The sequence below is a fragment of the Mauremys mutica genome, chromosome 3 (assembly GCF_020497125.1).
Source record: "Mauremys mutica isolate MM-2020 ecotype Southern chromosome 3, ASM2049712v1, whole genome shotgun sequence".
NCBI lineage: Eukaryota > Metazoa > Chordata > Testudines > Geoemydidae > Mauremys > Mauremys mutica.
In genome coordinates, this window is record NC_059074.1 from 77,952,044 (window position 1) to 77,977,141 (window position 25,098).

The 25,098-nt window shown below is 42.7% G+C and overlaps 1 protein-coding gene across 13 annotated transcripts in view; it reads left to right on the top strand.

Moving 5' to 3' along the window:
- GRIK2 (glutamate ionotropic receptor kainate type subunit 2) overlaps positions 1-25,098 on the top strand; it is a 604,939-nt gene that overhangs the window by 215,511 nt on the left and 364,330 nt on the right. For all 13 annotated transcript variants that reach the window (XM_045011187.1, XM_045011179.1, XM_045011186.1 and 10 more), the window contains 2 exons: positions 3,900-3,953; positions 7,241-7,414. In XM_045011187.1, the coding sequence (XP_044867122.1) occupies positions 3,900-3,953; positions 7,241-7,414 (228 nt within the window). The remainder of the gene's footprint in view (positions 1-3,899; positions 3,954-7,240; positions 7,415-25,098) is intronic.

Consider the following 25,098-nt stretch of genomic DNA (forward strand, 5'->3'; position numbering starts at 1 on the left):
GCACTCATAAGAGGAAACGTGAGGAAGACAGAAAACTGGGAAGGGAGAGAGTTAGTGTCTCCCTTCCCCCATGCCCTCCGTACCTGGAAGACATGGGGGCCAGAGACAGAAGGTAGTGGAGTGAAGAAAGAAGATTAAAAAAAAGAGAGAGAGAGAACATGGCAAAATATAAAACACGATGTGTAGGACACTTTTCTGTGAGGAATTTGAAAACTCTGCAAGACCTGATTGTGGGCAGGGCAGTCTAATGGCTTTACATTACATACAGGAAAGAAGGCATCCTGGCTTTATGTTAAAAAATGAAGCATTACCGAAACATATAAATCAGTGCTGACACTGTTTTAGTTTCAGAGTTTGTGTGAGTGTGTTGTTGATGGGAATGGTATGTGTATTTTTGGAGCCCAGGGCTTTTGGTATTTTAACACAATATAACTTGCCACTGGTGAATTATTCGAGAATTCTAAATAAATTGTGGGTAGACAATCTTTTGTGTATTTAGTTTATTTTTTGGCCTAAATTTCTTGTCTAAAATCTTCTAAAATCCAGGAAATAACACCTGATATGTCACAGTTTCCCAGGACACTGAATCCCCGTTCAAACTTATAGACTCCTAACTCCCACCCACCCATAACTACAGTCTTGTTGCGTCTTGCCTTCTCATGCAGCATCACAAGCAGCAAAGCTTCTGGAGGACAAACTAGGATCTCACTTACCCCGTATTGTCCCGAGTATAGGCCGCACTTTTCCCCCCTAATTTAAGTCTTTAAACTAGGGGTGCGGCCTATAATCGGGATCTTGCAAAAAAAAAAAACAATAAAAATACTTTAAATCCCAGCCGCGGTGGGGAGCCCAGAGCCCTTTAAATCTCAGCCGCGGCGGGGAATCAGAGGGCTCTGGGATGCCCGCCGCGGCGGGGAGCCCAGAGCCCTTTAAATCTCAGCCGCGGCGGGGAATCAGAGGGCTCTGGGCTGCCCGCCGCGGCGGGGAGCACAGAGCCCTTTAAATCCCAGCCGCGGCCGGGAATCAGAGGGCTCCGGTCTGCCCGCCGTGGTGGGGAGCCCAGAGCCCTTTAAATCCCAGCCGCGGCGGGGAATCAGAGGGCTCTGGGCTGCCCCAGCCGTGTCCCCGCCTCCCCCGCCGCCCGGCCCCGCGTACCCGCCTCCGACGGCCCTGGCCTCGCGCCGCCCGGCTCCAGCCCCGGCCACGTACCCGCCTCGCCCCGGCCCCAGGCCCGCGTACCTGCCTCCGCTGGCCACGTCCCAGCCTCCCCTGCCGCCCGGCTCCACCCCGGCCGCGTCCCCGCCTCCCCCGCCGCCCAGCTCCAGCCCCGTGTACCCGCCTCCGCCGGCCCCGGCCTCAGGGCCGCCCAGGGGGGGAGGGGGAAAGGAGGCAATTTGCCCCCGGGCACAGCAGGGGCCCCCACGAGAGTTTTTCAGGGCCCCCGGAGCGGTGTCCTTCACTCGCTCTGGGGGGCCCGGAAAACTCTTGCGGGGCCAGGCGCAGGAGCTTCTTCTGCTCCTGGTCTTCGCCTGCGGGGGGGGGGGGTCCTTCCGCTCCGTGGCGGAAGGACCCCCCACTGGCGAGTTACCGCCCAAGCGGGACCCGCTGCCAAAGTGCAGCCCGGTCTTCGGCAGTAATTCGGCGGCGGGGGGCCCTTCCATTCCAGGACCCGCTGCCGAAGTGCCCTGAAGACCTGCGGCAGGGCCTCCCGCCGCCGAATTACCACCGAAGACTGGGCTGCACTTCAGCGGCGGGTCCCGCTTCGGCGGTAATTCGGCGGCGAGAGCGCCCCGCGGCGAGTCTTCGGGACACTTCGGCGGCAGGTCCCGGAATGGAAGGGCCCCCCCCCCGCCGAAGACCCCGGGCCTCCGGAATTCTCTGGGCGGCCCTGCCTGGCCTCCCGCTGCCCGGCGCCGGCCCCGGCCGCGCGTCCCCCGCCGCCCGGCTCCAGCCCCGCGTCCCCCACCGCCCGTCCCCGCATCGCCCGTCCCCGGTCCCGCGTCCCCCGCCGCCCGGCTCCGGCCCCGGCCCTGCATCCCTTCCCGGCCGCCCTACTCTGTCCGGCCAGCTACCTGGCTCTGGCCGTCCGGCTCCTGCCACATCCTCCAGCTCCAGGCTCCGGCCGCGTGACTCCTGCCCCGGCCCAGCATCCCGGGGCTCCTGGCTCCAGCCGCGGCCGGACTGTAGTGCCGCCAGCCACATCCAGGCAGCGCAGTAAGGGGGCAGGGAGGGGGTGTTGGAGAGAGGGCAGGGGAGTTTGGGGTGGGGGGTGGATAGGGGTTGGGGGGGTCAGAGGGCAGGGAACAGGGGGATTGAATAGGGGCAAGGGTCCTGGTGGGGCAGTTAGAAAGGATCAAGGGATGGATGGGGCGGTGGGAGGCAGTCAGGGGCAAGGGTTCCAGGGGCTGTCAGGGGACAGAGAGAAGGGGTGGTTGGATGGGGCAGGGGTCCCTGGGGTGGGGGGAAGTGTCAAGGAACGTGGGGGGTTGGATGGGGCAGGAGTTCGGGGAGGGGGCCATGATCCCTAACCCTAAGAACATTTGCTAATGTTGTTGATTGTTGTGCAGGGGAGAGGGTGAGAACTGTTCCCATCAGTCTCCTTGTTGTCCATTCCTTTTCCCTTCTTTATTTACAGTATAACTACAAAATAGTTTTCAATATTTCTGAGTATATAACATATGCCGTCAAAAGCAGGACTACCAAAAGTGTTAAAAGTGTTAAAAATACTGGTACATGTCTTCCTATTCATTAAATAAAATACTGTTTTACTGTTCTACTAATGTGTATATTTTCTTTAAGTTAAAAAAAGTTAAAAATTTAATTTTTTTAAAATATCACCAAACTTTAAGGGTGCGGCTTATAATCAGGAGCGGCCTATACTTGGAACAATACGGAATATATCTGCAAATTTAATTGTTTCCAAATTCTGTTCACAGTGACTCCTGTGTAGTCCTCTTGCCATCAGTGGGTTCGAACTGATGTAATTGACAAAAGAATGCTGTTGATTCAAAAAGAAACAGAATCCAAATTCTTATCCCATAGCTATGTTATCTTTTCAGTGCTAAAAAAGTAACTAAAAGTTTAAGTTACTAAAATGATTGGCTATAAATCTTAATATGCAAAGGAGGCTGTTCTGCAGAGTGCTTTTTGGATTGGAACTGCCCTTTAAGGTAGAAGAATAATGAATTAGAATGAGGAGAGAGCCCCAATCCACTGCTTTAAACTGTATTTAAGAATTCTTGCCCTTATTTTGCCAACAAAAATATATAAGAAATTGAAAATACACAGCTGAGCTGAAATTATTCGGTGTTGTGCTTTTAGGAAGGCAGGAAGACATACTTGTTAGTTTTCTGTACTTTTTGAATAATGGTACCAATATTTAATGTGCTCCATTAATGCTAAAGAATTATGGTAAAAGTGCCCAAAGTTGGATCTGTTGATCTGTCTGTCTGTATATCAATCAACATTCTACTTATTTTGCTAACACTAGTTTTTAATTGAGTAATATTGTTAATCAAAGTAGAATTGTGTTTCTCCTTAGGTTATTATTTAGTGGAGACATTATAAATAGAATGAAGTAAAATATTCTTAGTTCAGATTTTGTATGGCAAGTTAATGCTCCCATTAATATGTAAAACTATAAGCCTCTTTCACAATTACAGCTCTAAACATTATAGTAATAATCTTTCTATCAGAAGATCTGGTTCATAAATTCCTTTAATAGTCAGTAATCTGTTCTAACTATTAAGAAATGATTTGCTTGACCTAATTTTAGTATAATTCCTACCTTATAGTCTGTTCCCAATAGTGTTCCACTTTTGCTTTTTAATATGCTGTAAAGGTGCAATTAAAAATGTTATGTGACCTCAGAAATATTAAAATTTTGTTTATTTTTTTAGGCTTTAGCTATGGGAATGATGACAGAATACTATCATTATATCTTTACCACATTGGTAAGTAGCTTATAAAAAACATGCTAATGACATCGACCAAAGGCCTTAGCCATCTTAATTGCATTACTTGACAAGTGAAAGAGATCTCTCAGGAATGGTGTATGAGTATGGGATGTTTTCTCGATTAAGTTTTGTTATGTCCAATGAAAACTCATGAGGATATATTAATATATGTTCACCACTGTACACTGATAGACCTGAGAAAATTATTTCGTAGAATTAGAGATGTTAATTTTTGAGTAGAGCTGACAGCATAATCAATCCACAATTAATAATTATTCTATGAGTCCTGTCCTTTTTCTCCTTACTGTTTTTTCCATGAACAAGTTGTAAAATTCTCAGAGATATTCATTATTCCAAGTTAGTTATTAATTCCTTCAGCAAATAATTCTTGGTCCACAGATGAGTCCTAAATAATTCATTGTGAATAATTGCAACCCACAATTTAAAATTTCCTGTGTGGCATTGTTTCTTTTCCTTTATGTAAATACCAACTCGGGAGGAATGGAGAGTTCTGGAATTAAATATGCAACACAAAAATCAACTTTGATGAATATTGGAGCATTCATGCTGAAAATTCGGTGCTAAACTCAAGAACTGGAAACGCTGAATCTAAATATGCTTTCAAATGTAAACAAATATTCATGTGACAATCTTTTTCACAATTCACTCAGCTCTACTCTCAAGCAATGTGTTCTTGCATTACTTCCTAGTTATATATGAGAAGGCTATCAGGGAAGAATTTAGAAGTATTTTAAATTCCACCCTGAGAAATGGGAAAACATTAGGAAAAATAAAAGAATGTATATAATTTGATCTTACTCCTATTATGGCTCAAATGGGTACATTTAGTCCTCAGTTCAGCAAGGTTCTTGATTGTGTGTGTCATTTTAAGCATGCAGGTGTTCCCACTTCAGTGGGTCTATGTAAATTGTTTAAAATGAGGCACGTGCTCAAGTACCTTGCTGAAATGAGACCTTTATGTGAACTCAATGAACAGTCATCACTGAATCACAGTATAGAGATTGCAAAACATGGAAAACAGCAGCACTGGAACAGCCTGAGTACTGTCCTTTAATGAAATAACTCTTAAAGATGAATCTCATTAGGTTAGTAAAAGCAGAGATCTTACATAACCATAACTTTTCTTTGGAAAAGTTAATGATAGAACGCTTAGGGCCTTTGTGGAACTCAGAGATGCTGGAACTGCACACAGTTTATAATTCACCTTGTCAGAGATCTCAGACTGACCAAATGATTCCAGACTTCTCAGTTTTAATTTTGTATATTGTATTTTCATTTGGTTCATTGGTGAGAATTGCTGGTTTGAGCGACTTGAGCTTTCTATCTCATTGTATTTGGTTCTTTGCTTTATATTTTAGAATGGACTTTTTACTAAATTTTAAAATCAGGATTTTGCTGTAATTAAATATTTCCATTTGCTTCTTGGAACACTAGTTTATTTAGTTTAGTGAAGGACCAGCTTGAATCAGTGACAGCAAAGGATAATTTGGCATACGCCAGCAGATGATGGATTTTGATGTTGCAGTGGAGCTCTGTAACTTGCAACAGAGTTTCAGCTGCTTTGATTTATTAATTGCTTCTTACCTGACACAGTGAAAGTCCTGTCAAATAAATTTTCCAATCACAGCATTTAAAGCAGTCTTCAGAACTTTATTCTCCAGTGATTGATTCAGGGGCCTAATGCACTAGCTCATTAATACACTGAGCTGTTGTGTATATTTATTATACTTTCTATAAACATGAATGTGTTTGGATTAAATAATTAGTTATGATGTTGGGTTTTTTGTGTGCAGATGTTTGAAAGCATCTGAAATTTAAAGGGAAAGAAATCCTGTAAGAGTACAGTATTACTGCAACATAGTTCTCATTACTTTTAGCTATTCTGCTAAAATGTACAATGTCTTTAGAATTGTACAAGTATGGAGATTTGTAAATAGATGTCAAACTGCAGGCACATTCTGAATTCCTACATATCCAGCACTTAATTTGTGATGAGCGAAGTGCCGGGGCTGAAGCAATTAGGTGCTGAACCTCAAGCAATTTTTTCTATATTCATAACTGATGCAGCAAGCCCAGAGGTGCTGGGGCTATGAACTGCCAAGCCTAGAGATGCTGGGGCTCAGCCCAGGTAAGCCTTGGCACAAATTAAGCACTGTACATATCCTATACATTGTATATGAAAAATAATACCATAAGCCCTAATTGGAATCTGGAAAGATAACTATCTTTGAGATTAGGTGTGAGTTCTAATGTTAATAATGACCAATTCATCATATACTGCTTTCCCAGTTATTGCTCTCCTGTCTCTTCAATGGGTAAATAAATGCATTCTGATAAATATCAGCCCTAACATTACAGTTTCACAGAAAACTAGAGTATATTAAATAGGCAATTTAAAAAAGGAGATGAAGTACAAACACTGTAGGTTGAAATGTATGGAGTATGCAGTGTTTGTCAAAACATAATGTGGTGCAGGACTGCTAAATAAGGGTCTGTATCACCTTCACTAAACACATTACTAAGGAAATCAGAAAAAAGAACAGTCTTGGTGCAGCCTGCTATGTAGTACTGAAGCACTTTCTGCTGGTTGAAGCTCTGCTTACTGAGTCATAAAAGTTCTGTTTTTCATGAACTTCATATTTAAGCCCCAACATCCAACTGCAAATGTCTTAATTTAATAATGAGCTTTTAACATTTATTCTGTTTTTGAGACAATGGAGACTAATTCTCTACAAGGTGTTCTGTAGCTCATTAAGGTAAAACAATGTTACAGATGATAGAGCAAGATAAAAACTGGAAGAGTGGATAATGCTTAGCAGAGAGAAATAATCTGAGGAGAGTGCAGGGAATCTGTCATTTTATTTTAGTTTGTCATTTAAATTCGGTTTCTGAACTATAGAAAAAAGGATTATTAAATTAGCAAATAATGTTCAAGTTTGATTAAGTTTTATGGAGTATTTGTAACTAGACATTTCAGCTGCTGGGCTTAATTTTTTCCTAATGTGCTTTGTTTATGACTGTGGGATATGTTCTTTTCTCTGTACATACAGGGAACTCCCAATAGCATCAGCTGGAGTTATGTGTGTATAAGATGGAGGAAATAGACCTCCACCAAGCCTGTACATGGAATATACAGCACTTTGTAGCATGTACAATACTGTTGATCATGGCACATTACAGTGCTTATCTCCATGGAGGTGGTTAAATGCCTGAATTAAGAAATGACATATATAAAGCACTTATGTGACAAACATGTCTTTCAGGACCTTTTTGCTCTTGATGTGGAACCTTACCGGTATAGTGGCGTTAACATGACTGGATTCAGAATCTTAAACACAGAGAACAGCCAGGTGGCCTCCATCATTGAAAAGTGGTCCATGGAACGATTGCAAGCGCCTCCTAAACCTGATTCAGGTTTGCTGGATGGATTTATGACGGTATGAATACCAATTTATAGATTAGTTTGTGCATGCCTGTCTAATTACAAAACCCTTAGAATTGCAACCTGCAATCCAGTCACTCAGTTGTTCCAAAGTCATGGGACCAAATTTCATATGAATTATTGCCTATAGATTAGTCAATAGTTGCATTCACAATTGATAGACTAAAAATGTGACTTAGTACTGGACAGCCATACTAATTTTACCTAAAACAAAATACCATATTTATATTTACTTGCAAACTAATTTCTAAAAAGTGACTGTTATTGTTGCTTCTTTTTGTATCTTTTGAACTATGTTCTTTACTTACTTTCATTTAAAGGTGGAGATATTCTAGATTATGCTAATTCCAGAGCCATTTGGTCATAGCACAGAGAAATATTTGTCTGGTTACAATGTATTTCTTTAAAATGTGATTATGTAATTTAACACCAAAACGTCGCCTTTATAATAAAAAAAAATAGTTTGTTTTCTCAAGTCAAGTTAACATATCACTAAATAAGAAAGTTTTTTGGCCTATTTTAGAAATCTCTTGCCTATAGATTTCTGATTATTGGAAATCATTGGATAAATCCAATAATAGCATTCCTATGATACGATAATACTTTGCACAGGGAGCGCCCTTCCTCCAATGATCTCCATGTGTTTTATAAACATTATTTATTCTTCACACTGTCCTTGTGTGGTGGTTATTATACCTATCTTACAGATGAGCAAAGTGAGGCTGAAATGAACACCCATGTTTTCAAATGTATGAGCAGCACCTGATGCATACTGAAGAGTTACACACTCATATTTATGCGTAACCCACAGAATATATAGCATGTGGGATTGCCCAATGGGGACTGTTAAGGAGGAATTTTGGTTCCTTGTTCAAAATGGCCTTGTATATTTGCATATGCATAGTAATGTTTTAGAATATAATCATGTGTGGTTTAATAGTAGGTATTAATTGATCTGGCATGTAGGATAACATCATTTAGTTTGTGAAAAAGAAATATGATGATGATATCTTGGCCCCCATTGAAGTCTTTGGGAGTCTTGCCATTAACTTCAGTGGGGCCTATGTGATTTTTCCTTATGTTTATAAAAATATTATCCATATATTATGTTCTTGTCTAGAGCCACACATACCAATGGTGCTCTAAAAATTAACAATAGTGGGTTTTAGAGATGTTTTAAAAATATGTAATATTTAAAGGTGCCATTAAAGTTAATTATATCATAAAGGTTTTTATAGTAAGAAGTGAATTTAAACTCCATGCACTGTAGTTACTCATTCAGAAGTTTTGCTAGAAGTCTATGGAAACTATAGAACTCATTATCTTACCCCAATTTTAGATCAGTGTTACTCCATTAGCATACATTGACTTGCACCTGACTTACACTGATGTGAGTGAAGTCAGCTCAGGCTTTATCGTTATAAGTACCCATCCAAAGTATAGAGCTTTTATGAGAGATGTCTCTTCACTAATCCTATAGGTAACATTTAACATACTGTGGCTTTTCCCCAACAACGGTATTGAGCAATTGTCACATCTAGGTCAACAGGCAAAAGATGGTGTCAGCCACCCCCATGGCACCATCTCCTTCTTCCAGAGATATTTCAGAAGAAACTACTTGGCTCTGAAGTTCCACATGTTGTGAGGCAGGTAAAGGGCAGGAACATGTATTGTTCCTTCCCAGGACATTGAGTAGGAACTGCATCAAAAAGATAATACACCCCCAGGCTGTGTTACCTCTTCTGTTTCCCTCCCTCTCCAATCCTCTGCATAGTGTAATCCCCTTCATTAGAGGTTCCAGGGGCAGACAATGGTAGAGGAGATCCTATCATCATAGCTCCAGTGCACTTCCAGGGACAGCTATGTTAACCATGGAACCAGTGCTCAGCACTGAGCTTGAAAGTGGATCAACACAGAGTAGAAACCAGAAGTTAAATCCTGGTCCCACTGAAGTCAATTCTGCTTCTTCCCCTGTAGAGATGAGCCATAAATAGAAGATATTGCAGGAAATTACAGGGGGTATCTCACAGAGTTTTTATTCATCTGGTTCCTGCACCCCAAGTTTTGCTGTGAAAGAGGATGATATAACTAATTATAATTATACTTAATTTTAAAAAAGGCCTACTTTTAAATGGTAGATAACCAAACAGATGTTTTCCTGTTTTAAAAAAATCCAAACAACCCTGTTGTCTTTCACTCCTACTATTATTGATTTTTATTATTTATTGTATTATAATAGTTTGAATGTTTCAATTTGTTGACAAAAAAGTTGAAAGCCCCACAAGTGTCACATTGGTTGGAAATCAGGAGTCCTTACTTTATGCCTTCAGTCTAATATTATACACAATTTTTGACAAAGATAGAACTTTTATAAAACTGTGCTGACAGAGCTTCACCTCTTCTGCTTTTATCAGATATTGCATTAATATTTAATTTGAAAAATATCAAATTCTATATCCTTTGCTGAATATTCCTATCTTTCTCTCTCTCTCTCAATGAGTCACACAAGTCTAGGTAGTTTTTTGAACTCTCTTTTTATGCCAGTGGAGATTATTAATATGTATTAAGGATTTTACAGATACTGAATATTAAACCACAATCAATGGATAATGTAAACAGTTAAACATTTTTCAAGTGTATCAACCTGGTCCCTCTTAAGCAGAGCTGTGATATGTTAAATATCAACACAGCTGGGATAGCTAGAGAGAGAGGAAAATTACATCCTTCCATTACTTGCACTTTGTTTGTTATTAGTGTACCACATTTCTTAATTGGAAACAGTGATTTCAAAAAAGTTTTTAATTAGATTTCATTTATTAAGTATTTTGAGTGTATTGCAACTTCTAAGTATTATCATGTATGATGGTGTCTATAAAAGTATATTGTTTGTCCACTTATATTTGTAAATAACAAATGAAACTTAAGTGGCTTTAGAAATAGGCGTAAAGCAGAATTTAAGATTTTGAATCTCTTCTCACCTGTTCTGACTATACTTTATGTCCCCTTTGAGAGAGACCAAAGAAATAATGGGCTTCTGGTTACTAGACAAAGAATTATTACTGGCAATGGCACCATTCCTGTTTGTCAATACATGGGAGCACACCGCTTATACATCTCATGTTCTTTCTTTTTCATGATGTTATAAAGAAATAGGAACCTCAGCAAAGCCTCTAGTATCTGGGACAAAGACCTATTACTGCTAGTAGTAATACAGCCATTTGTCACTATATAAACCCACAGAGCTTACACATTACACCCTTACTTTTTCTTACTTTATCTTCAAGATATAGAAAGAAATAGGGGGAAAGGAATTGGATTCATTTATGAACTCTCATGGCTCAGTTAACCCCTTTAATTGGCCCTAGAAGCGACCACCAGAGTCAGCCATTCATCCACACTGTAATGAATTGTTCTGTTTCTTGAGGAGGTGGATGGCACTGGTGAAGGGGCATAATTTCAAACCTTTTCATCAAATGTTTCTGATTGGCTTCAATCCTTAAGAATTCTAGTTTAGGTCTGATGAAGTTATTCTCTGTTTGCTGTCAGTGGTTGAGGTGGTTGCTCTGGATTTAACAATGTGAATTGTAGATTGCCCTTTCAGTGTAAATAGTCACGAGAAGGGGCCTGAAAGGAGGGAAAATCAGTGTCCCCACATGTAGTTTCCTGCAAATCATTCAGGAGGAGGGAAGACTTGCCTCTTTCCACAGAATGTGACCCTATTCTCCCCCAGTCTCTTCAGATGCTTATGGATTAGGGTCCTTTATGTGGAGGAACAGCATTTGCACCAGCCATTGGTGAATTACCTTAAATTGAGTCAAGATCCAATCTAACCAGAGGCCCACAACAAATCGAATCCACTCCCCTTTCAGCAGGAAAGAGTTTATGACTGTTGTGCATCTCTCATTGATTATGATACATCAGTTTAGTTTATCTGAACATATCCTCACTATTTCAGAAACACCAAACAGAAATCACCCACCCATACAGTACAACCATCTAATTCACACTTTACTAGTCTCCATGCTTTGTAATATGGCTTCTACTAAAAACAAAACAAAACACCCAATTCTTAGCAAAATTTTAATATCAGACATGGAACTGTTGTGCAGTCTCAAATTAGTATGTACTATTCTTTTTCACAAAAATACTCATGTTATCTTTAGAAGCACATTATGAAATACTCTGAAGTAATTTAGACTAAACTACAATTGTTGACTGTCTTGTTCTGAGAATAAAATCAGTCAAATAATTTTGTGATAAAGAGCAGGGAGAAGGTCTGTGTGTGGGGGGGAAGTCCATATTGTGATAACACACAATAGGAAGTTACATTCTGTGTGCACAGTTACCAAAAACTTCATACTGCGTACAGTATGTTGCACAAACTGAGGGGTGGCTAGATGTTCTCTCTCTCTTGAGTTCTTGGTGTCAGATAATGAAACAAATATGGTGCATGTAAGTTAGGGTTGATATGGGAAAACAGAGGCCCTGTGGGTATGTCTTCACTACCAGCTGGATCAGCGGGCAGCGATCAATCCAGCAGGGATTGATTTACCGCATCTACCCTAGACGCAATAAATCGATCCCCAAGCGCTCTCCCATCAACTCCTGTACTCCAGCTCGGTGAGAGGCAGAGTCGATGAGGGAGCGGCAGCAGTCGACTCACCGCAGTGAAGACACCACAGAAAGTTGATCTAAGTACATCGACTTCAGCTACGTTATTCATGTAGCTGAAGTTGCATAACTTAGATCGACCCCATCTCTCCTGCTCAGTGTAGACCAGGCCACAGAGAACATGTGGTGTAGTGGATTGCCTGGGGAACATGTGGTTTAGTGGATTGGGTGGGGGAGGGGACAGGAATTCAAGAAATGTGGTTGTAGCCTGGATTCTGATGCTGATTTGCTATGAGACCATGGACAAGTCACATAACTACTCTGTGACAATCTGCAAAATAGAGATTTCAATACTTATTTACCTACCTCATAGAAAGTCTGGGAAGATAGATTAGCTAATGTTTGTATAGTAGATAGTAAATCTAAACCACTGTATATAGTCATTGTTAACACTTAGCCTGAAGGAGCTGAGAGCACTCCTTTCCAGGGAGAACACCACTCTCCCCCATCCCATATTAGCACTACAACCCTGGGAAGAGACTGGAGGTGGGAACAGCAGTTTTTCAGCATTGAGAAGGAATGAGGAGGATTGATGCACCAGATGTTTTGCAGAACCATTTTCTTCAGAGAGAAGCAAATGGAAGATCAAGTAACCAAAGTAGTAACAGAGCTTTTATGCTCAATTGGAGGGGATGGCTTAGGGCTTTAACATCAGGTATGAAATATTAGCTTCTCTGAAGCCACAGATCAAATCTACATCCTCAAAGTAGATAAAAATTAGTTCAATTTGGTTTACTGTATAACTTTTTGAAACATAGGGAATGATTTTCAAAAGTGTCTAAGTGACTTAGGAGCCCAAGTCACATTTTTCAAAAGTGACACTTTAGAGACTAAGTGCCAATGACTTTCAATAATTTAGACAATTTTAAATGTTTTTACCCAAGACCTTAAAACTGAAGTCCTGTCTGATCTGTGTGGTTATTAAAAAGTTTGTGATGCATTTTGTAAGAGACAAGAGTGTCTCAGTATAACTGTATGAAGTTTCACCACTGGCGATTTGATTCATAGCAACCTGTGTAGCAGATGGCTGCTGTCCTCCATTTGCTGTTTGCTGATGCTGTTGTTGCTTTTTATGTAAAACAGGTAAAGTATTAATCTGTAGAGCATATCACAGTTCAAGATCTAGCTAACAAAGGTCCATCTTCTGTTCATGCACTTTCATGATACCTAAGAGCATTTCCTTTGCTAACACACCCTAGTGCGCACTTGGAGGGTGAGTAGAGCCGCAGTATTTCTGTGGTGGGACCCTGGCTGTGGAACTTGCTTCCTCCGCCAGGGCCTGAGTTTGCTGAACTTCAGTATATGGGCCAACACACATCTTTTTGGTCAATCCTTTGTCTGATTATAGATTATCAATGGCTTATTTATGGTTGTGTGATGGTGCTGAAGGAAGGGACTTTTGTGCTGCCTGTTGTGGACCCTTGAATGCTTTTCTGCATTTAATCAAATATATGCCCAGAGGCTATAGCAATCAGTGCATAAAAATGATGAAGGAAACAAATCCAATGAGAAAATTTGTTCTGGCAACATTTCTGGTGAAACCAGAAAGTACAAGATATTTGGCAAGAAGTCCTGCTCATACTTGGTTTTCAGACCAAAGAGGTTTTAATAAAAACACCTGAAGGTCTGGAGGAATATCTAAACAAAACTTTTGGGGCTGTATGTCTCCCAAATCAGTTTTTCTTTTACTAATCCTTCATATACATTTGTTGTACAAATCTGCTTCTGCCTTTCCACTCCCCAATGAATAATTATTTATTTCAGGAACGTAACCTTTCTTGATAGCCTAACCAATATTCTCTAATCAAATATGTGTACTTTAACAATATATCATTGCAAAGGAGAACACCTCAATACAGGTTTCATAAACAGACAGTAAAGGGTTAAGAAGTTCACCTAGCCTAGCTGACACCTGACTAGAGGAACCAATGGATGGACAAGATGTTTCAAGAGGAAGGAGGGAAGTTCTTCCTTTGTTCAGTCCATTAAGTTCTGTGCCAGAGCGAAAAAGATCAAGGAATCACCCAGGGTAGTGAGTATTAGAGAAGGAATGAATTATCTTATGTTTATTTCCTTTTGTGACTTTGTCTTTTTGCATTAGAGGGATAATCAGATTGGATTTTCTTTTGTGTAACTAAGGTTTTGCCCAGGGGAACATCCTCTGTGCTTTGAATCTGTTGTCTGTGAGAGTAGCTTGTATGCTAATCTCTCAGGGTATGTCTACACTACAAGACTATTTCGAATCAACTTAATTCGAATTTGTGGAATCGCCCTTATGAAGTCGAAGTTGTGTATCCACACTAAATACACTAGTTCGACTGTGTGAGTCCACAGTAACAGGGCCAGTGTCGACTTTGGAAGCGGTGCACTGTGGGAAGCTATCCCACAGTTCCCGCACTCCCCGCTGCCCATTGGAATCCTGGGATTTCCCCCCAATGCATGCTGGGGGGAAAAATGTGTCGAGGGTGGTTTTGGGTAACTGTCATCATTGAACCGTCAATCACGCCCTCCTTCCCTCCCTCCCTCCCTGAAAGCGCCTGCGGGCAATCTGTTCGTGCACTTTTCTGCTCAGTGACAGCGCGGGCGCCACAGCACTTTGAGCACGGATCCCTCTGCAGTTATGGCCGTTGTCAACTCCTCGCACCTTATCGTCCACCTCTTCCACAGTCAGCTGCTGAGAAATAGGGCTACTTTTCAATGGTGCTGCGAGCACTGGTGGACCATGGGGGACGTTTTACCAACATCAACGTCGGGTGGCCAGGCAAAGTTCATGACGTGCGTGTTTTCAGGAACTCTGGTCTGTTTAGACGCCTGCAGGAAGGTAGTTTCTTCCCGGACCACAAAATAAGTCTTGGGGATGTGCAGATGCCTATAGTGATCGTCGGGGACCCAGCCTACCCGCTAATGCCCTGGCTCGTGAAGCCCTATGCAGGCGCCTTGCACAGCGACAAGGAACTCTTCAAGTAGCAGTGAGCAGCGTGACCTGTGACTGTTCAGTTTCTTTACAGAGAAGCTGAAGCTGCCCCTGTTTCTTTACCAAGTGACAGTTGACTAGCATCTGCAGTTACATACCCCGCCCACCCCGCTTCCCCAACTTCCAACACACGTTTAAAAATAAAATACATGTTCCACTGTAACTTTACAAAGGTTTCTTTATTGATGACTTTGCGTTACAGGGTTGAAACTGGGACGCGGACTGTGCTGGGTAGGGTGTGCAGTGATGTAAAGACCACCTGTAAACTCGAGGAATGACAGGCTCCTGCTCCCAGAGCAGTCTGCAGTGCCAGACTGGATGTTTCAACGGAGCCTGCCATCCCTCCTTTTTGGGACTCTGTGTGCGGGGGCTATGTGGCCTTTTGGCGGGGGAGGACGGATACAGATTCCTCTGCTGCGTGGCTCTGTGGTCCAGGACAGGGACCGTTGCATGAGATCTGTAACCCCCCTCCCCCGCTACAAAGTCACATACCCCCCCCCACCCACACAGAACCTGCAAACCACCTCCCATACCGACCAGGGTGCGTACTGACTGCAGTGTGTGTGTGACCTGCTGCTGATCCTGCCCCCATGTCTGTACCCTGGTAAAGGTGATTGTCCTGTCAAATTACCAACCCCCTTCCCCCCCTTCAAACACAGTCTCCTCTAAAAGAACATGACGGAAACAGTAATTAACAGAAAAGTATTTTTTATTATCAACTAGACAGTTAGGGGATGAAACTGGGATGGGGGCTTGGGTGAGGCGGGAAGGAAAGGACTTCTCAAAATTTAGGGTATGAGAGCTTTTGGGTACTTGAGCACTCTGCTGGGGTGCAGTGACAGTTTACACGGCCTCTGGCGCCCCTCCTTCTGGTTATTTTGGGTGAGGGGGGTATGGGACTTTGTGGCGGGGGAGGGCGGTTGCAGATACACTGCAGGGGGGCTCTGTCCTCCTGCCTGAGGTCCTGCAGAACATGCACAAGGCACAGGAGCATGTCCGTTTGCTCTCTCATTAGTCCAAGCAGCGTTTGAGTCGCCTGCTTGTCTTCCTCACGCCACCTCTCCTCCCGTTCGCTGTGTGAGCGCTGGTACAGAGAGAGGGTCTCCCTCCACTGGCTCTGCTGGTCCACGTCGTCTCAGGAGCACCCCATAAGTTCAGTGAACATCTCGTCCCGTGTCTTTTTATTTCGCCGCCTAATCTTTGCCAGCCTCTGTGAGGGGGATGCTGTGGCGGCTCTGGAGACAGTCCAAGCTGTGTGATGGGAAAAAGGGAGTGAATTCCTTGCAAAGATAAATTTTTGCGAACAATGAACACAGTGTAGTCTGTCTCTGTGAATTCTGGGTTGAGATCCCAGTGCCTGATGGGGCAAAAACCATTTTCGCGGCTGGTTCTGGGTAAATGTCGTCAGTCATCCCTTCCTCTGGGAAAGCTACAGCAGACAATCATTTCAAGCCCGTTTTCCCTGGATTGCCCTGGCAGACGCCACAGCGTGGAAACCATGGAGCCTGTTTTGCCTTTTGTGCCTGTCACCGTATGTGTACTAGATGCCGCTGACAGAGGCGGTCCAGCAGCGCTACACAGCAGCATGCTTTTGCTTTTGCATGACAGCAGAGATGGTTACCAGCCATATTGTACCATCTACCACACCATAAATTGGTAATAAGATGGGCATGGTTACCAGTCCTTTTGCACTGCACCATTTGCTGCTGTCATAAGTGCCCCTGGCTGCTCTTAGCCAGGGGTGCAAAAGCAAAAATTGGGAATGACTCCCTGAGTCAATCCCTCCTTTTTGGTATCTAAAAATAGAATCAGTCCTGCCTAGAATATGGGCAAGTGTACTAGAGAACCACTGTATCAGAGAACCAGAGAGCACAGCCGCTCTGTGTCAGATCCTGCATAGATTATGAGCTGTATGCTATTCACAGGGGGTGCTCCTGCAACAACCCCACCTGTTCATTCCATTCTTCCCCAGCCTTCCTGGGCTACCATAGCATTGTCCCCCCACTTGTGTGATGAAGTAATAAAGAATGCAGGAATAAGACACAGTGACTTGTTAGTGAAAAATGAGTGGAAGGCAGCCTCCAGTTGCTATGATAGTCCAGATAGGACATTAAGGAGTGTGGAGGAGAGGAGCCCAGCATCCTGCTGCTAGTCCAGGGGCAATTGAAACTTTTCTTTACACATGAAGGGTGGGGGCTGATGAAGCTCAGCCCCCTGTTGCTATGATGACGATGGTTATCAGCCATATTGTACCATCTACCAGGAAAAATTAGGGCCAGGCGCCCTTGATCGACCTCACGGATGCTCGTCTGCATGGTTACCAGCCCTTTTGCACTGCCCCATGTGCCAATAGGCTGATGATGAGGACGGATACCAGCCATATTGCACCATCAGCCATCCATAGCGTGGGGGGAGCAAGGATGTTGGTGTTGAGTGCTGCACCATCGCGTCTATCTGCAGCATTCAGTAAAGATAGGGTGACATGTAAAAGAGTCAAGAGAGGATTGTTTTCCCTTTCACTTCTGGGGGTGGGTGCGGGGCTGCGTAAATTGCCTAGCTATGCCCTGACCCACCGCGGACACTGTTTTTGACCCTAGAAGCATTTGGAGCTCAGCCAAGAATGCAAATGCTTTTCGGAGACAGCAGGAACTGTGGGATACCTTGCGTCCTCAGTCCCCCCTCCCTCCATGAGCGTCCATTTGATTCTTTGGCTTTCCGTTACGCTCGTCACGCAGCAGCGTGCTGAGTCTCTGCTATGCCGTCTGTCCGGAGATTTTTTAAAAATACTTTGGACCAGGCGTAACATTACAGTAATTCCCCTAATTAGATGCAGGAGTCTCCGAGCGACATCACCCTGAGGACGGTCACTGAAGGAGATAGAGAGCGCATGCTGCATGAAAGCCAGCACAAACCAGGGCCCTATGCAGCCGTGCTCGGGGAGGCAATGCTCCCTGAGTACCTCATGAAAGCCTCGCGCGGAAAAGTGTGCTACCATGGAGCACCCAATAAGGCAGCTCTCCCCAGGAGCCTCCTGCGGAGGCTTTTAGATTACCTCCAGGAGAGCTTCGTGGAGATCTCCCAGGAGGATTTCTGTTCTATCCCCATATATAGAGAGACCTCCTTTTCACATACTTCAGATTCCTGTTATATTAAGAATAAAAGTTTACATGGTGAAAGCACTTACCGACTGCTCCTTCCCCTGATTCAGGGTCCGGGTTAATGGCCGGGGACGGTTGGTAGGGGATCTCCGTGACAGTGATGAAGAGATCCTGGCTGTTGGGGAAACCAGCGTTGTAAGCGCTGTCGCCTGCCTCGTCCTCCACAAACCCTTCCTCATCTTCCCCGTCCGCGAACATCGCCGAGGAACTGGCCGTCGACACTGTCCCATCGTCAGAGTCCATGGTCACTGGTGGGGCAGTGGTGGCAGGCTCTGTAGCGTCTGTTTGCCGCTTTGATTTTTTGGTAGCCTTGTCTGGGGTCCTTGATTTTCACGCGGCGCTGCGTTGCATCCCGGCTGTATCCTCTGTCTCTCATGGCTTTGGAGACCTTCTCGTAGGTCTTTGCATTCTGTTTTTTGGAGCGCAGCTCCGAAAGCACAGACTCCTCGCCCCACACACCGATCAGATCCAAGAGTTTCCGGTCAGTCTATGCTGGGTCCCTCTTTCTATTCAGAGATTACATGAACTCCTCTGCTGGAGAGCTCTGCATCGCTGCTGGTGCTGCTGAGCTCGCCCCGATGTCCAACCACGAAATGAGATTCTAACTGTCCAGACAGGAAAAGGAATTCAAATTTTCCCGGGACTTTTCCTGTGTGGCTGGCCAGAGCATCCAAGCTCGGACTGCTGTCCAGAGCGTCAACAGAGTGGTGCAGTGTGGGATAGCTCCCGGAGCTAGTAAGTTCGATTTGCATCCACACCTAGCCTAATTCGACATAGCCATGTCGAATTTAGCGCTACTCCCCTCGTCGGGGTGGAGTATCGAATTCGAACTAAAGAGCCCTCTAGGTCGAATTAAATGGCTTCCTGGTGTGGACGGGTGCACGGTTAATTCGAATTAACGCTGCTAAATTCGAATTAAAGTCCTAGTGTGGACCAGGCCTCAGAGGTATTTTTTTTACCCCTTTTCCTTAATTAAAAGTCTTCCTTTTAAGAACCTGATTTATTTTTTCCTTGTTTTATGATCCAAGGGGTTTGGATCGGTGTTCACCAGGAAATTGGTGGGGAAGTCTCTCAAGGTTACCCAGGGAAGGGTTACAGTAATTGGGAGGGAGAGATTTTGGGGAGGGGGGAGGAAGAGACAGAGTTTCCCAAATGACTCATAAACAGCTGTTTTAAACTATTTGGGTGGTGGCAGCAACCAGATCTAAGCTGGTAATTAAGCTTAGGGGTTCTCATGCAGGTCCCCACATCTGTACCCTAAAGTTCAGAGTCAGGGTGAAACCTATGACAATAGGTAAGTGTCAAGTTTCTGAACTTAGTTAAATAATTTATTAGAAACTTGTAAAGCCATCGGACTTCATATTTTGTATAATTGATTAGAAAATAAATGATGCAGACAACTTAACTGGCAACATCCCTTACGTAATAAAGCTGAGGTCCTGTTCATATAGCATAGACAGGTGCTATACAAGTACCCCCCTCCCTACACACATAATTATGCCAGTACACCTCAGTTCTAATCTATGACAGTTATTCTAATACTGAAGATCTCTTGAGCAGAGACTGTCTGTCATGAAATTTCCAATGGATTTTGGTGGGCACAATTGTGGCCTCAGATAAGATTATCAGATTTATTTTCACTTGTTGACAATGCAAAATTCTGAGTTTAAAGCAGTTGCCTTTGAATATCAGCATTTCCAACCATTTTCACACACTGATATCTGAGATACCCCATTTATTTGATGTTCTATGTTGTTGTCTTGCTGTCTGGAGTGGCTCATGACCATGAGTGCCAACGTCAGGGCAGCCTGTCAAGAAGTATGAACCTATTGTATGTTCTATAATTAGATTTCTCCAACCCAGTAACAAATGTGTACTCCTCAGTCACTGTATCAGCTTACCATCGAGTCACAGGTGGTCCCTTTGGGGCAAGCTGGACTTAGTGATAGTAGGTTGCAATACACCAAATATACAAAATTATGTTGCTCCCAGTCCTAAGAGAGCAGTCACTTACCCCAGGTCAACTTGTACCTTAGATCTCATACTAGAGACAATCCTATAGTAAACTATCTAAGGATTTATTAACTAAGAAAAGAAATGAGAGAGTTATTCATAGGTTAAAGAAGGAAAGCATATATACACAAATGAATTACAATCTATGGTTTTAAAAGGTGACAGAGTTGTAGTAATCTGTCAACTCTGAATGTCTTGATCCCAGGGATCTCTGCTTGTGTTTCATAGCTCTGGCCCTGTGAGAGTCCAAACAGCAAAAGAGATGCAACATTTTCTTATCAGCTATTTTTATTTCCTTCTTCCAGAATTCTCTTTCCTTCCCTTCAAAACCTCTTCATGTTGTGTGGGGGGCAATTAACAAACTATATGTGTTGTGATGTTCCACAAGGGCCCATTTAGTTTTGATTACCCTTCTTGATGGGCAGGAGATGATCCCTCCTGACTGGATTCACAATTGAAGAACAAATATTTTTAAGCAAAACTTCAATATTGCTTTACAGCATGTGATAAAGATATTATAAGTGAGATTAATGCATGTAGCAGTTTACAAGCATTTCATAAAGGCTAAACACATTGTTATATGTCCAACATTCATCTTTATCATACTAACACACAGGTGAAACAGACTGGTTTCCAGCAATGAATTTGTCAGTGATCTGCTGAGGCCTGAAGCCTTGACAAAACTAGCATCAAAGTTATGAGGAGGTGTATACCCCACACAGGCCCTGAATGGGTTAATGTGAGCCAAAGAGGCCAATTAACATACCTGGCAGCACCTGCAAGGGAGAGAAAACCAGGCTTAATTGATGATGAAGCCATCCGGGGGGGGCTGGGTTCTGATTAAAAAGCCAGAGAATTGAGAACAGAAGGGACTGTGAGAACTCTCTGGAAATAGAGAGGTGGTGAGGAGGAAGCCTGGGGGAGAATAAGTGCTGGGATCCTAGCCTGTCCTAAGGAGGCTGGCAAGCAAGGTATAAAACAGCCACTGGGATGGAGCAGGCTCTGGTGGGGTGTCCTGAAAGAAGGGCAGGATTTGGATTGCCAGGAGAAGTGAGGGATGGACTAAACCATGATCTTGTCAGAGGGCTAAGTTATGGGAAGAGAGACTACCACATCCATGGAATGACTGTCCTCAGGAGGCACTGTACAGGGAGAGACCCTCTACACCACACCTGGCCATGAGGCGGAGCTCCTGCAGTGAGTGAACCCCTTCACATGTGTACATAGGAAAACATGCATCCATGTATTAGGAACATAGGAATTGTCATACTGGATCCAACCTACCATACATCTAGTTCGGTGTCCTGTCTCTGAAAGTGTTCAGCAGCAGACATTTCACAGGAATGTATAAGAACCTCACCGTAGGCAGATGTGGGATAACATGCCCCCCAAATTAGGTCTCATTCTCATCTAATTGTTAGAGATTGGCTTAGGCCCTGACATATGAGGTTTAATATCCAAAATATTTATTATGCTGGATATTATTATTATCCATGTAAATGTCCAATTCCTTTTTGAAGCATCCTAAATTCTTGCTCTCAGTGACTTCGTGTGGCAGTGTGTTTTACAGGAAGGCACACATACATGCAGACTTTTAAAAAGTAGAAACGGTCAGAAATTTTTCTGACAATTTTTTTTCCATTGCAAAACACCAATTTACCATAACTGAAACTGTTTGTGGGAAAGAGTTGGTTTTGATGGTTTTCCCAGTTTGGAAAAAAAGGCTTCAAATTTTTCAAAACAACCCACTTTGAAATGAAAACGTTCTAGTGTAGCATTCTTGGAGAATGCTATATCTAAGATCAATATTAAAGTATTCCCTCAGAAAATTAGGCTTGAATTCAATATATTTTCTAGGCCATATAGAAAAATGAATCATGATAATGTCAATCATTAAAGTATCTGCAGTTTTCTCTTTTTCTAAATTTTCTTGTTTAACTTTTCTATTTTTATCTTTCTCTTTCCTTTTCCTTAACTATGTGGATCTAACTTCATTTTCCAGCTCAAATTCTTTCCACAGTGAAACATGATGGTATTTCTCGTCATGTGAAAACTAATCGTAATATAAATGTACAATGCCTTTAAATACTCAAGCCAAAAATGGTAAGATTTACTTCACCCTCATTTTGGGTTTAGGATGTGTGTGTATGTGATTTTCTTCTGTTCCACAAAGAAAGATTAGGTTTTGTGAATAACATTTTCATTTTTTTTAAAGCCAGTATGCTCTCTTCCTTAGACTAGGTGAACAGATCTATGCAGAATTTCTCACAATATAGAATATCTGTAAAGAGATCTCATAATTATCAAGAGAAATTTTTAATACCATTATACATTCTCCATATCAAAAGAAATTTTTAATATTGTTATACATTCTCTGGAGTCAAAAATATATATAATGCATGCCCTCCATTTAGCTAACTGAACATTTGGCAGATCCAGCGGAAGTGCTGAAGTTATTAGAGCTTTGTTGTTTACCAGGAAACCAGCAGTAGAATCATGTTGGTTTGGGGAGTGCATACCTAAGCTCCCAAATACTCCTCTGTATCTCTGCACCCACGGCATAAGGGAGATCCGCCTTTGCTGCGTGTTCACTGTTTCCCTTGACCATGACAAAGCCCCCACAAAAGTGGATTAATGGAATCCAGATGCTGTAGAACATTGATAGTGTGAACCCATTGTGGACTCTTTTTCCTCTGGATATTTCTCATTCCAAATTTACATGGAAACCAGTGCTAGTTAATACACTCTGAAACGTCATTACATGAAGCTACTAAATAAAGAATAACTTTAGGGTGAGTCTCTATGAGCAGAAAAATGTGTTTTTTCAACTGAGTTAGTTTAACATAGTTGAAAAGCCTTTATAAGATGCAGGTTAACCTATATAAAGTCAGAGTAGCTGGCCATATTGTAACTAGGGCAGGAGCCTAAGCATCAAATGCATTAGCCTGCATCTTTACAGAGATTTTTAATTGTATTAAACTAATTTAACTGAACGTGAAGATCTGGGGGATTAAAACCCCAGTCTACAGAGCCTGGGACAGATGATGTTCCCACATTACTACTGGGAGGATATGCAAAGCCTTATCCAAGAAGCTCTGTGTGGATTAGGTGCTACAGTAAGTACTGCCCATAGGTTTTCAGAGTGACAGCACTCAGCGGTCCGCTGATTGGCCCATGCTCACTATTTAACCCTGGAGGGAGCCCAGGAAGTTGTCTAAGTAGCCATGCTATTGGTTTTCTGTGACTCAAGACCTCACCTTGCTTTTTGGTCTCCAGTCTCTGACCCCAGCCTGACTGACCCTGACTCTTTGGGGGTTGGACTAGATGACCTCCTGAGGTCCCTTCCAACCCTGAGATTCTATGATTCTATGATTCTTGCTTATTAATCCTGGCTCTAGTGATTACTCCAATCCTTGCCACTGACTAGTGCCTTGTGGCTGTTGACCTTTGGACACCAGCCCATTTGTGACCACTAGACAAAACTGCATATGCCCCAGTCCCTTACACTGAGCTAACACAATTGGAAAACATGCCCTTTCTGCCTATCAGGACCTTATTGAGACTGGGAAATCCAGAGTCTGGGAAGCTTTGGTAAAACAGCTCTTGCTGTCCAGGGGCCAATGAGAGCTGGTAGATTTGAACTGCAGTAGTCTGTGGGTAAAGGGAATGGAAAGCTTGGTTTCTTCTCTTGGCATAGACAAGGAAAACAAAGACCCCACTTCCAAGAGAAGAGTAAATAAGAAAAACAGAAGATTTGCCAAGCTTGGGTCAATGTGTTGTACATACCTTTCTCCTTGCCTTTATTACAGCATTCAATCTCTTTGCCATTTCTCCTCTCTACACATCTTTGTCCCATTGCCTAGCATATGACTAGGGATCCCAGATGCTATGGTAATAAAAATTAATAACAATGATAGCATCTGCATTTCTGGAATTCTGATCTGCACATTTAGGGTGACCAGATGTCCTGATTTTATAGGGACAGTCCAGATATTTGGGGCTTTGTCTTATGTAGGTGCCTATTACCCCCCACCCCGTCCCTTTTTTTCACACTTGCTGTGTGGTCATCCTATGCACATTAGTGCACTAATAATGCAATGTATATTGCTACATTATTGCTGTCTGCTGAATGGTCTCTCCATGGACTGGGGAGATTCTGTACTAACTATCATTTGTTCTGATAGTGAGACCAATCTAGGGGAGAGTTAAATCTTAGTGAGACCAGTGCTACCTAATTCCAGGTCATAATATTTTTGTGTGGATTTATCTATTGGTTGGTTAGTTTATACATAATTTATGTATAATGGGTGTATGTGTGTTTAAAATTAGGTTTGTATTCAATTTGTTAACACACACAGTTATACAACTCTCCTACTATTTGTATCAGGGAACCATCAATCTTGTACTACACTGTGTAAGGATCCATCGAGAGCGAGTACACATTATTTAGACATAATTTTTTTGGTTGGGAAGGATATGAAACTAGAGAAAAAGATACTTAGAATGTCTGTTTTCTGAATGAGACTTTGATCTTCATATGATAATATATTATCTAAAAAGGAATAATTAAAATACTTACTATTGTCCAAATCCTGAAGTCCTCCTTAAGTGTTTATTTAAGACTTACTCAGGCATGGTAGTGGATTAAAAGAGAGTCTCATTGACCGTATGACTAAGGACTTACGAAGGGGTTCATGATGTATTATTATTATTTTTTATTATTTATTGCTGCTGCTACTGTAGCAACTAAAAACCCTAGTCAAGAACCAGGAGGAGAGTGGTCATCATTTAAAATTTGGCGTATGCATTTATACTTAGGGATTACAGGTATGAATACTTGGAAATTATTTTTGTTGAATTCTT